The sequence below is a fragment of the Lepidochelys olivacea genome, assembly GCF_965140295.1.
Source record: "Lepidochelys olivacea isolate rLepOli2 genome assembly, chromosome: 10".
In the NCBI taxonomy this organism is placed as follows: Eukaryota; Metazoa; Chordata; order Testudines; family Cheloniidae; genus Lepidochelys; species Lepidochelys olivacea.
Window position 1 is genome coordinate 77,614,109 of NC_140420.1, and position 12,529 is coordinate 77,626,637.

At 41.9% G+C, this 12,529-nt stretch overlaps 1 protein-coding gene across 3 annotated transcripts in view; it reads left to right on the top strand.

Moving 5' to 3' along the window:
- The window catches only part of LRRK1 (leucine rich repeat kinase 1), a 109,661-nt gene that overhangs the window by 6,923 nt on the left and 90,209 nt on the right, over nt 1-12,529 (top strand). For all 3 annotated transcript variants that reach the window (XM_084640816.1, XM_084640818.1, XM_084640817.1), the window contains one exon: nt 303-515. In XM_084640816.1, the coding sequence (XP_084496942.1) occupies nt 449-515 (67 nt within the window). In that variant the 5' untranslated portion in view covers nt 303-448. The remainder of the gene's footprint in view (nt 1-302; nt 516-12,529) is intronic.

The window sequence follows — 12,529 nt, forward strand, 5'->3', positions numbered from 1 at the left end:
TATCCCAGCTCTGACTGTAGTCTCTTTAGTAGTTTTGGCTGAGAGAAATTGAGACTAGCCCCCTTTTTTTAGTGTGGAGACATTGTCACGCTATTTTGTTGATTCACGCTATGGGTAGCTAAAGTATTATATAATAAATTGTATTTACACTGGCATGAAATGAATGCACTTTTGCAAGGTAATGTCTAGAGAAGCACGTTTTGTATGTGCAAAGGAATAAACATCTTGCCATTCCCGTGCTGGGATGATTTATGGTGTTTGCTTTTTCTTTTCTTTTCTTTTTTCTTTTTTCTTTAAAGCAGGGCAGATGGTGTTTCTTCATGACTGTGACAACTAGCAGTGACTCCAATCCTGCACCTGGAGAGATTTCGTTTGACTTTGACAACACCATTTAATTTTAAATGCTGCAGAAAGTTGGCTTATTGAAACTTCGCAACTGCAGCCCAGAATGTACTGGTGCGTGGGAACTGAGGAATCCGCTGTTAGCCGAGAATGCAACATGGAGCACCAAAATGGTAAATGGAACAGCTGTTTCTTTCCTATTTGGAGCAGCAGTAAATATTTAGACTTTGATTTTTTGAAGGTGCCCAAGGGACTTAGGTGCACAGGTCCCATTGGAATTCAATGAGATTTAAACACCTAATTCCCTTAAGTTGCTTTGAATATCCAAGACCATATCTTCAAGAATCTACAAAATGTAACAGTCAATTTTACTTGCAAGAAGAATGACACGTATCTATTAATAAAGAAGGAACAGTGTTCCTTACAAGTGGAACTAGTCAATATTTCTATCACATACCATTGATTCAAAAGTGTGTTATGAGGTTCATCATTTTTAGCACATGAATACAAATGTGCTGCCAGCCATTGCTGTAGTATGTGCTCAGGGTACCAAAGCTTTTAAAATCAGAGCATCATTCCTAAGGCTGAACAGATCCTGCTCCCACTGTACTATAAGCTTTGATTCAGCAACTACTGATACTTTAAGGTTAAAAATCTGTAGCATGGATTAGAAAATTTGTGTTTATATAATAATATTTTGAATCCATAGGTAGAAACCCTTCTTTAAAAGGTGATGTATGTTTCAGGTTAGTTTCTGTTGGTGTGATAATTTCTTCTTCAAATATTATATTTGTTGCCAAAATTGTCAATCATGGGACAATAACATTAATTTTCTCCAAGTCAAAACCAGTTATGTCTCAGTAACCAGAACCAGTCTTTGGCTTATTATATTAGTGTGTTTTTCCCCATAATAAACAATTCATAAGGAGGCAGTCTTTGCGTTAGAAGTGTGGGATGAGGTGTTTTTGACGCTGGGTAGTGAGTAAGCAAAGCTCAGAAGAGGCTAATGTTTTAGCAACCTTATTTTGGATTTTATCAGCAACTATGAAGCAATGCCTGATACTTTATTCAGAGGCCTTTTTACCTTTATCAAAGACATTTCGCACCAGTGTCACACAGAGCTCCGGGAACTCTTTCCTTTCCCCGTATGTATTATGATTATTTTGTGGTGGCTTTTTTTTCTATATTTAAAGCTTTATCTTTGTACAGTGATCAGGAGCTCTTGGGAATAAGGATTAAATCTGGTATTTGCCTTAAACTGTTAATTGTATGTCTAAACTCTCTTTCTGGAAATCTGAATTCATTTCTGTTGGCATACTAAATTATAAACCATGAGAAGAATTTTAATCTGCTGTAACTATTAGCAGACTTTAATGGATCACCAACAGTTTTAGCCTGTAATTCTGATTTGACAGATTTTCCTCAGCGTTTCAAAGAGAAGGTAAATAAACAAGTTTGTCTGTGTGTAAATAATGAGGTGGGAAGGGGAAAAAAAGCTATAAACTGTTTTTCTATTTAATGATAGAAAAGAATTTTCATGAAGAAGCTGGCTTTCTTCATGGAAATTTTTATATTGCTTTGTTGTGTAAAATGAGCCGTAAGTTACAAGTAACATGTAGTGTACAAAGCACACCAGTATAACCACTATACATAGAATTGTGTGTGTAAGAAATTGTAGGGATAGGGAAGATTGGCCATGTGGTATTGAGGTTAGGTTTTCAATCATGTACTACTTCAGGAAGTTTGCTCCCTGTGTGTATGCTGTATGTTTTTAAACTTCTTTTGGTTAAGGATTGCTTAGTTTCTCCCAAGGATGAATTATGTCAGCTAGTCATTCCACTCCTTAGATTAGATAGTCCTTGTTCACCATTTGGATTTACTTACCTAACTTGAATGCTGGAATGCAGTGAGTCATTAAACCTTCACATGTGAATGTATTGTTTTCATGCTTTTCATGCAGATGGTGTCAGCTGCTTTCATTGTGCATGAACCACTGGGAATAATAATAGGCCATAGCATCTCATCTGTAAATATCAGGGATTCCAGTAGAGGTATTTCTTGTAGTCCTGTCATCTTATGCTGGGATCCAATCAGCTCTCACAAGCTGAGCAGGGTAGCTCTGGTCAGTATATGAATGGGTGGCTTCTAACACATAGTGTAATGGTCTTTTGGTTCAGTAACTGGCTACTGCATCCAGGAGGGTACTGGAGGCCATGTGCTGCTGGAAGCCCCTTCTGTCAGATGAGAAATCACACTTGTGTTCTGATCACTTACCAGCCTTACAATCCTAGGCCACTTTTCATGAAAGCTGAACATTGGGGCAGATCCTCAAGCTGGAGCATATTGTCCTAGCTACGTTGACTTCAGTGGAGCTGTGACAAGTTAGACCAGCAGAGAATCTCTCCCTGTATCTCTGTGTATCTAAGTTCCCCCTGCAGTTTAAACTTGGTATGTTATTCCTGCCCTAACTTGTATGCTGGTTTTGTGTCCGGCTAAACTTCTGCTCTACTCCCGCTCTGAGGTAGCTGCATTTCAGTGGTATGTGAAGTGCTCCCTATACAGCCTTTGCTACCTCCCAGGGATGTTGCTAAGCTTAATTAGCCAATGTCTGTAACACACTGTGGGTTCCTCAGATGGAAGGCATTATAGAAGTGCAGAGTAATATTTATTGTTTTTTCAGCTGTCTAAATAATTGACTCACTCCCACCCCACCTCTGCTTCCCCTCGCTATTACACATTAATATCATGCTTATTAAAAGAAAGCATTGTGACCCATATGGGGCAAGTGTAGGGATATGGGGGATATTCCTGCCTTTTGTGAATCAAAAGATCTTTACCCTTATTGAAAAGTTCTATAGAATTTAATGGAGATGAAACCAAACGGGATTTTGCAGCAATTCAGTAGGGTTCTAAAGAAGTTACTCTACAAATTATATAATTAGAATTAGTTCCTTTCTAGAGTGCTATTTTTTCTAATTTTATAGAATTTTGTAGCAGGGATATAATTCTCTATTAAATTCTATGGGATGATTCAAGAAAGCTACAGAAAGGTAATCACTGTTGATTGAATTCATCAGGGCTCTCCTTTGAAAAATACTTAGTGACACCTCTGTTGGTAAAGCCTGTCTAGGTGCAATAATAAATGTGGTCCTGAGCCCCAGAGTGGCCAGGATACCTCTGTATGATGGTTTCTAAGGGGAATTGGGCCACACTACAAAAACATTGAGAGAGTCTCTTCCTTGGTTTCAGTAATGATTAATATTAAAGAAATAATAATGATCGCTATCATAATACTTTTTATTTCCATAGCAACTTTACAAAAATTAACTAATTAAACCCTTACAACCCCCCACTGAGACAAGTCTGTACAGTAAAAGGATCATGCTGCCCACCACTGGAATTCATCAGCTGTCCAACGGCACAGAGACACATTGCATTACAGTATAGGGTAGGAGCTGAAGGAAAAAGAACATAAATTTGCCCTGCAGATTTAGGTGGCCAGAGCATAATTACATGAGTTGGAATTCAGAGCGGCCCAGAGGTTTAATGCCCTTATGTCTCTTGAAAAATGCAAGAAGATCTTTGATTGACCATGTGTGGCCCAATCCACCTTTTTATTTCACCTGAAAGGTAGCATTCTTGTCATTACAGAGGCGCCTACAACGATGCTCGGGCATTAATTCAGAACTCCTCAGTCAGAACACTGACAAGTCAGGTTGACCCAACTTCATAGCTCAGGGGTGTGAAATATCCACACCCCTGCGCGACATAGTTAATCTGACCTAACCCCTGGTGTTGACAGCATAGTGTTGATGGAGGAATTCTTACATCAACCTAGCTACTACCTCTTGGGGAGGCAGATGAACTAGTGTGATGGGAGAACCCATCCTGCCACTACAGCGAGGGTCTACACTGAAGCACTCTGGCAGTGCTGCTGCATTTTAAGTGTAGACACAGCCTGACTCAGATGAAAATGAGCTGCCTACACATCACCAACCCCACTTCCTGCATCACGGAAAAGTCTTTCCTGTAGGTATCCCATCCAAGCCGTGACCCACCCTGACCTTGCTTCGCTTGTGAGATCTCGCAGGGTCATTTTAAGTGGCTTCCTCATGAAATAGTTAACTCTGCAAAGCAATTTCTCGGAGAAAATTTCACACACCATTAGATAGTAACTACTTTTGGTTACTTAGTAGCAGCATAATCCATATTTGAACGGCTTTCCTTGAAGAAGAGGCCCCCTTCTCCATCTCTGCTCTGTTTGCATTGGGGGTCAGATTTGCAAATGTGGAAGAGAGACTCTGGTGCCTTAAGCAGCCTTTGGCTCATCCCCTTTTCTAGTGGGTAGGTGCCCCCATCAGTACCGGCCCCCTCACTAATAGCAGGCAAGAGGCTGAGCTGTCCTCTCCCCCTGAAGCACACTGATGGGAGAAGGGGGCGGGGGGCAGGAGAGAGAGAGTTTACAAAAAGAAAAGGAGTACTTGTGGCACCTTAGAGACTAACCAATTTATTTGAGCATAAGCTTTTGTGAGCTACAGCTCACTTCATCGGATGCATACCGTGGAAAGTGTAGAAGATCTTTTATACACACAAAGCATGAAAAAATACCTCCCCCCACCCCACTCTCCTGCTGGCAATAGCTTATCTAAAGTTATCACTCTCCTTACAATGTTTACAGTGTTCCTCCCCGTGCTGTTTCTGCAAATTTAAACCACTAGTCCTGTTAGTCTGGCACCAACTTTACATCAGTTTAGAAAATAAAAGTCTACAGCAGCAACTAGTGACTGCCTCCTAGCAATAAAAATAGCTGAAGTCCACATAACCCTGGACGTTAACATATGTGATGCCTCCAGATTAGACCTTTGTTTTTATTTCTGGAAAATTCTGCCTGGTTGACTGTGTTTCCTTTAATGTCAAGGGCAGGGACTTGCACTTATTACTGTGACTGTTTTGTTGTTTTTTTGTTCATAAATCTTTACTGCTGAATGATTTGGGGGGGGGGGGCGGACACAGGTTTTGAAGTTCCATGAACAGTAGTGGATCTAAATGTTCTCTGTGTAACGTTTTACAAGGAGGAGTTATGCCAGCAGAAAGGGGTCATGGTTACAGCACAGGACTAGGGGTCAGGGCACGGGCATTCGAGACCCAGCCAGGTCACGATGCACTGAATAGCCTTCAGCAAAAGGCTCACAGTTGCTCTCAGCTTCCCCATCTGGAAGACAGGGTGGTGGTGTGAGGATGAATTGGATGCACTTGGGGTGGGCAATGTGCTACAGAAGCACTGTATGTAGTGTTAGTTTGGAGTTTATGGAATAGGAATGAGAATAAACGAATCATGAACTTTTTTTTTCTTCCTGCTTCTGAATCTGAGGTCTTTTGGGGCAAACGGTGAATCAAAAATAATCCTACAAGCAAAAAAACCAAGTTGCTATGTGAGCTGGACTTATTGTGCATGCCCTCCAGAAACAGAAGTAGGAAACGGCAAGCAGAAATAGGAAGTGCCCTTACACAGCAGTAACCAGGTTTTATTTTTAACCCTCTTGAAATGTAGACCATATACAGAAGTGGTGAGATTTGGTGGAGGCCCAAAAGCTAACAGAAATTCAGCTTTGTTTAGAATGCATTGAGATTGCTTGCTGTCACATAAAGATGCTGTGTGATACCAAGGCAGCACCTTGCACATTCACAATTATCTTGACCAAGATTTTCAAAAAGTGACTAGTGATTTTGGTGCCTCAGTTCTTTGACACCTTGAAGGGGGCTGATTTTCAGAGGGCAGACGCTCAGCGTATTCTTAAAAAACAGGCCCCTCCAAGGTGTCTCAGGGTGGGTGCCTAAAAATGATGGAGGCATCCAAAATAATGAGTCACTTTTGAACATCTTGGCCTTTGTGAGTAGGACGCATCTGCGATTGCACTCCTAATCATTGCTCAGTGACTTAGCCTCGTTGGTGCTGTACGCTTACAGGGGCCGACATTTATACAATAGTGAGCAAAGCAAAAGAAAAACAAAAAACAACTATTAGCGGTAGATTGGCTCTGCATCTCTTGAACCCGTGCCCCACTGCAAAGAGGAGAGACATGCAGCAGGGAATCAGGAACATATCCACAAAACTGGAGAAGCCGGCAGCCTCCTGAGGGGCAGGAAGCCAGGGGCAACGAAGGGAAGGGGGTTTGACTAGGAGCCAGGCACAGGAGCTAGCAGGCGCTGGACCTGGACATGTTGCTCTGATAAGGAGGCACAAATAGAGCAACAACTCACGGAATATAATACAACAGTTCATGCAAGTGAGGGAACTATTCCTCACCCAGTTACTGAAGACGAGCCGATTAAGACAATTGAAATTTAGTAAGACAAACAGACCAGGTGAGCATCTCCTTCCAAATCATAACCTAGGTGTTACAAAGGATCCAGTTTACAGAAGCCAGATGCTCTCAGGACCAAACTGAGACTAACTTATGCTGGCTCAAAATGTATCTCAGTGACTATAAAGCACATAATGGTAATGCAGAGAACAAATCCCACCAGCATGCTCATGAACTGGAAGGAAAACCAGCTGATCTTAAAATAGGAGTCTACTGCTACACATGCTGGATAATATAACCTGGTCCAAACCCACACTGTGAAGAAAGACACTGTAAAAGGAATGAGAGGCCATGGAAGTGGACGAGATGGTAAAGAGGATAAGTAGAACCTTGCAAAAAGAAATACAGATGTCCACACTGATTCAAACATATCCAAGAGCATCAATAGTAAATTCTTTGTAAGCACCGAGAGGATAATAGGGTGACAAGTAATAGCCGACATGGATTTGTCAAGAATAAATCATACCAAACCAATCTACTTTCTTTCTTTGACAGGGTTAGTGGTTTAGCGGATGGGGGAAGCAGTAGACGTGATATACCTGGATTTTTAGTGAAGCTTTTCACACAGTCCCACCTGACATTCTCATAAGCAACCGAGGGAAATGTGTTCTAGATGAAATTACTATCACATGGGTATAAAACAGTTCAAAAATTGTACTCAAAGAATAGCTATTTGTGGTTTGCCATGTTCACTGAAGGTAGGGCAAGAAGTAATCCGCTTACTCTGCAGCAAGAGAGATTTAGAGAGATATTAGGAAAAACTTTCTACCTATAAGGACAGTAAAGTGCTGGATTAGGTTAACCAGGGAGGTTGTGAAACCCCCATCAATGGGGATTTTTAAAAACAGGTTACACAACCACCTGTCAGGGATGATCTAGTTATACATGGTCCTGCAGGGGAGGATGGACTAGATTAGTGGTTCTCAACCTTTCCAGGCTGCTGTACTCCTTTCAGGAGGCGGATTTTTCTTGTGCACCCCTTGTTTCAGCTCACTTAAAAACTATTTGCTTAAAAAATTCAGACATAAAAATACAAAAGGGTCACAGCTCAATGTTACTGGAACATTGCTGATTTTCTCATTTTTAACATATAATTATAAAATAAATCGATTGGATTATAAATATTGTACTTACATTTCAGTGTATAGTATATAGAGCAGTACAAACAAGTCATTGTCTATATGAAATTTTAATTTGTACTGACTTAGCTAGTGCTTTTTATGTAGCCTGTTGAAAAAAATCTAGATGAGTTGATGTACCTCCTGGAAGACCTCTGCATACTCCCAGGGGTACACATACACCTGGTTGAGAACCACGGGACTAGATGACCTCTCAAGGTCCCTTCCACTCCTACATTTCTGGGAGCAGAGTCGACTGAGCAGAGGGTACAACTCCAAATACAGTTGTTTTACTGCTTGGGGAAAGTGTGATCTTTATTTGGGCAACAAGAAACAAGACTTCCTATTTAAATCCTTAGTTTTTAATATAATATACAACCAATACATAGGAGTTCAAGCAGCCTGACAGAAGTAATGGTAACAATATAAGGGAGGCAATTGGAAAATCTTTTGCAAACAGGACTTTTATATAAATGGGTCTTATATGCTCTTGCGAGTATGTGATGATAAAATAGTTGGGGGGGCTAGGGTTCAATCTGGTGAAAAACAAAATCACTGTCCTTAGTTACATCATGAAATTACTAATTGCCTGGCGTGTGTGCACATCCAACACTTACAATCGCGACCATGGCTACCATTTTGCCAATAGTGTTGTAGATACATTGACACTTGCAAAAGGAATTGTGCTGAATAGTTACTTTTCATAATGTCAAAAAGACTATATAGGCCTGTTCCAAAGCCCATTGAAATTTACAGGAGCCTTTACACTAACTTCAACAGGCGTTCGGTCAAACCCTCAGTGATGGTCAGAGCCATTTGGTCAGATTTTTTTCTTTGAAGGCCAACTTCACTAAAGATGCTACCAGAGTTTTGCTCTTCAGAATACAGCCAGCCCAGAGGAAATGTTTGCAGTGCAGAATGGGGTGGGATTTTTGTTCCATCCTGTTCTAAATTTTCTATAATAGTTTGATTTTGTATTTATATTTTGATGTGGTTCGAACCTGTACTTCATTCCAACTCAAAGGAGGTTGGCTGATCTGAATACTAGGGAAGGGCATTTAGGCCCTGATGCTGTAAAGAGACCCTCACAGGCAGACCCTGCAATCATAGAATCATAGAATCATAGAATATCAGGGTTGGAAGGGACCCCAGAAGGTCATCTAGTCCAACCCCCTGCTCAAAGCAGGACCAATTCCCAGTTAAATCATCCCAGCCAGGGCTTTGTCAAGCCTGACCTTAAAAACCTCTAAGGAAGGAGATTCTACCACCTCCCTAGGTAACGCATTCCAGTGTTTCACCACCCTCTTAGTGAAAAAGTTTTTCCTAATATCCAATCTAAACCTCCCCCACTGCAACTTGAGACCATTACTCCTCGTTCTGTCATCTGCTACCATTGAGAACAGTCTAGAGCCATCCTCTTTGGAACCCCCTTTCAGGTAGTTGAAAGCAGCTATCAAATCCCCCCTCATTCTTCTCTTCTGCAGGCTAAACAATCCCAGCTCCCTCAGCCTCTCCTCATAACTCATGTGTTCCAGTCCCCTAATCATTTTTGTTGCCCTTCGCTGGACTCTCTCCAATTTATCCACATCCTTCTTGAAGTGTGGGGCCCAAAACTGGACACAGTACTCCAGATGAGGCCTCACCAATGTCGAATAGAGGGGAACGATCACGTCCCTCGATCTGCTCGCTATGCCCCTACTTATACATCCCAAAATGCCATTGGCCTTCTTGGCAACAAGGGCACACTGCTGACTCATATCCAGCTTCTCGTCCACTGTCACCCCTAGGTCCTTTTCCGCAGAACTGCTGCCTAGCCATTCGGTCCCTAGTCTGTAGCTGTGCATTGGGTTCTTCCGACCTAAGTGCAGGACCCTGCACTTATCCTTGTTGAACCTCATCAGATTCCTTTTGGCCCAATCTTCCAATTGGTCTAGGTCCTTCTGTATCCTATCCCTCCCCTCCAGCGTATCTACCACTCCTCCCAGTTTAGTATCATCCGCAAATTTGCTGAGAGTGCAATCCACACCATCCTCCAGATCATTTATGAAGATATTGAATAAAACCGGCCCCAGGACCGACCCTTGGGGCACTCCACTTGATACCGGCTGCCAACTAGACATGGAGCCATTGATCACTACCCGTTGAGCCCGACAATTTAGCCAGCTTTCTACCCACCTTATAGTGCATTCATCCAGCCCATACTTCCTTAACTTGCTGACAAGAATACTATGGGAGACCGTGTCAAAAGCTTTGCTAAAGTCAAGAAACAATACATCCACTGCTTTCCCTTCATCCGCAGAACCAGTAATCTCATCATAAAAGGCGATTAGATTAGTCAGGCATGACCTTCCCTTGGTGAATCCATGCTGGCTGTTCCTGATCACTTTCCTCTCATGCAAGTGCTTCAGGATTGATTCTTTGAGGACCTGCTCCATGATTTTTCCAGGGACTGAGGTGAGGCTGACTGGCCTGTAGTTCCCAGGATCTTCCTTCTTCCCTTTTTTAAAGATTGGCACCACATTAGCCTTTTTCCAGTCATCCGGGACTTCCCCGGTTCGCCACGAGTTTTCAAAGATAATGGCCAGTGGCTCTGCAATCACAGCCGCCAATTCCTTCAGCACTCTCGGATGCAACTCGTCCGGCCCCATGATGCTCAATCAGCGTGGTTCTATGTTGGTACAGGTGTCTTTCCCTGAGTGCTGTCACAAGAGTCCTGCTGTTTGGAGGAGTGGGACCTTAGTGCAGTTAATAAAAACAGCTAAACCCATAAACCTAAACTGTACCCATGACATTTATTTTTACTGTATCTAGCCAAACTTTTAATGACAATGTGATATAAAAATAAAATGGAGCAAACAATGCAAAGTTCACCCTTCGTTAAAGTCTGATTGGTTTAAAATAGCTTTTCCATCATAACAATAGCAATGCTGGGTTTTTTTGGGGACTGGGAAGGGTCACTATGTAGCTGATTTGGCAGTCTTTGCAAACCCACACCTCCCCAGAGTAATACTTAGAAGTGACATCCACCTTCAAAGAGCGGTGTAGGTGTTAACTAATTCAGCCCCACGAGCAAGGCAAGAACTATTGTCCCCATTTTGCAGATGGGGAGACTGAGATGGAGAAATATCATGACGTGCCCGAAGCTGTAGCATGTGGTGGTTGCAAGAGCCAGGGTTAGAACTCAGGGTTTTACTCTCTGCCCTGTGTTCAAGACTCCCAATTATGCTGACCTCCACTTTAAATCACTGGGCCACATTTTTATGCTCAAATGCTGTTGGATTCTGCCCAATTCTAGGACCACTTTTCCTCACCCTTAATCTGTATCAGCTGTAAGGTGTAGATTTCATAAGACTGAATTCTTTATGTCAATTGCTTATTAATGTGGTTTATCAAGGACTGTGTTGGAATCACAAGCAATCACTGTGGGGGGTGTTTCCTGGAAGCAAGGTGATGCGAGCTGTATCTTGCTGCCTTAGAGAGCAGTCTGTTTGCTCTCTCTCTGTTTTGGGGTTCTTGTGTGTTATCATGGAGTTTTCTACAAAATAAAATGGGGTTACACTGCAACCTTCCAGCAAGAGCATTTGTTTTTATCTAACTTTTTGAGTATATGCCATGAACATATCAACTAATCCCTGGGATACATGAACAGAACTCTCATTTAAATCCATTGGAGTCATACACATATGTGTAAGAGGGTAGATTGTGTCCATGAGCAATTTCCCCCCCTTTCTCACTGCCTCTTTGTGGTTTCATTAGTAATGCTGACCTACTGCTGCTGTCTAGGGATTGGTTCCTGTTGCAGAATGAAAAATAAGGAGAATTTTCCTTCCACTTGGCAGTACCACAGAAATTCTTTCAATATGACGTATTTCCATACATTTGGTATAGGCTGGGGCAGGCACATATTATTAGTACCTTCCATCGAGCGCTCTCGTGAAGGTGGGATTTCCCTCTCTGCTTGTGTGTTCCTGTTAGCAGTAACATAGCCACCTACATACAGAAAGGGAAAACTCTGTTCTCCGAGGAGTTTAAAACGCTGGGTTTCTAAGGTGCTTAGCTGGCACAAGCGAAAGAGCTTTTGCAGTGGTTAATCTGGAACTTTGGATGTCTGGGTTCAGTTTTCTCCTCTGCCACAAACTTCCCATGTGACCTTGGGTAAGTCACTTAGTGGCTCTGTGCCTCAGTTTCCCATCTGTAAAATGGGGATAATAGCACTTCCTCCCTCACAGCGGTGTTTGAGGAGACTGTGTTAACAGAGTACCTCATGAAGACTTGTACTGAAATTGTACTTAGGGAATGTTAAACTCCACCTTTCCCTTCATTTTCCCTGCCTTCTTTTTTTGTATTTTAGACTTCAAATAGCCAATAAATGGCCTGCAGTGTGACAGGGCATAATCTCAGAACTCACTGGGAAAAGCTCAGTGAAAACTGTCCATAATCCCTTGCTGCATACAGTTGCAAGTTCTGATAAAATAATGAATAATGAAGCAGGGCAGAGATTCAAACTTAGAAAGGAGAAGTCTGGATAAATTTAGCTCAAATATTCTTGGTATGTTTGTGGTTCCTGTGGAATTTACACTGCTTCATGCTTTAATGATTGCATTATTGTTTAGAAAAACTGGCATCACTGACTGGACAAAACTTTACAATTAAGACTCTTTAAAATTGTTTTAAATGATTCACCTGGATTTCTTGTTTTGGAGT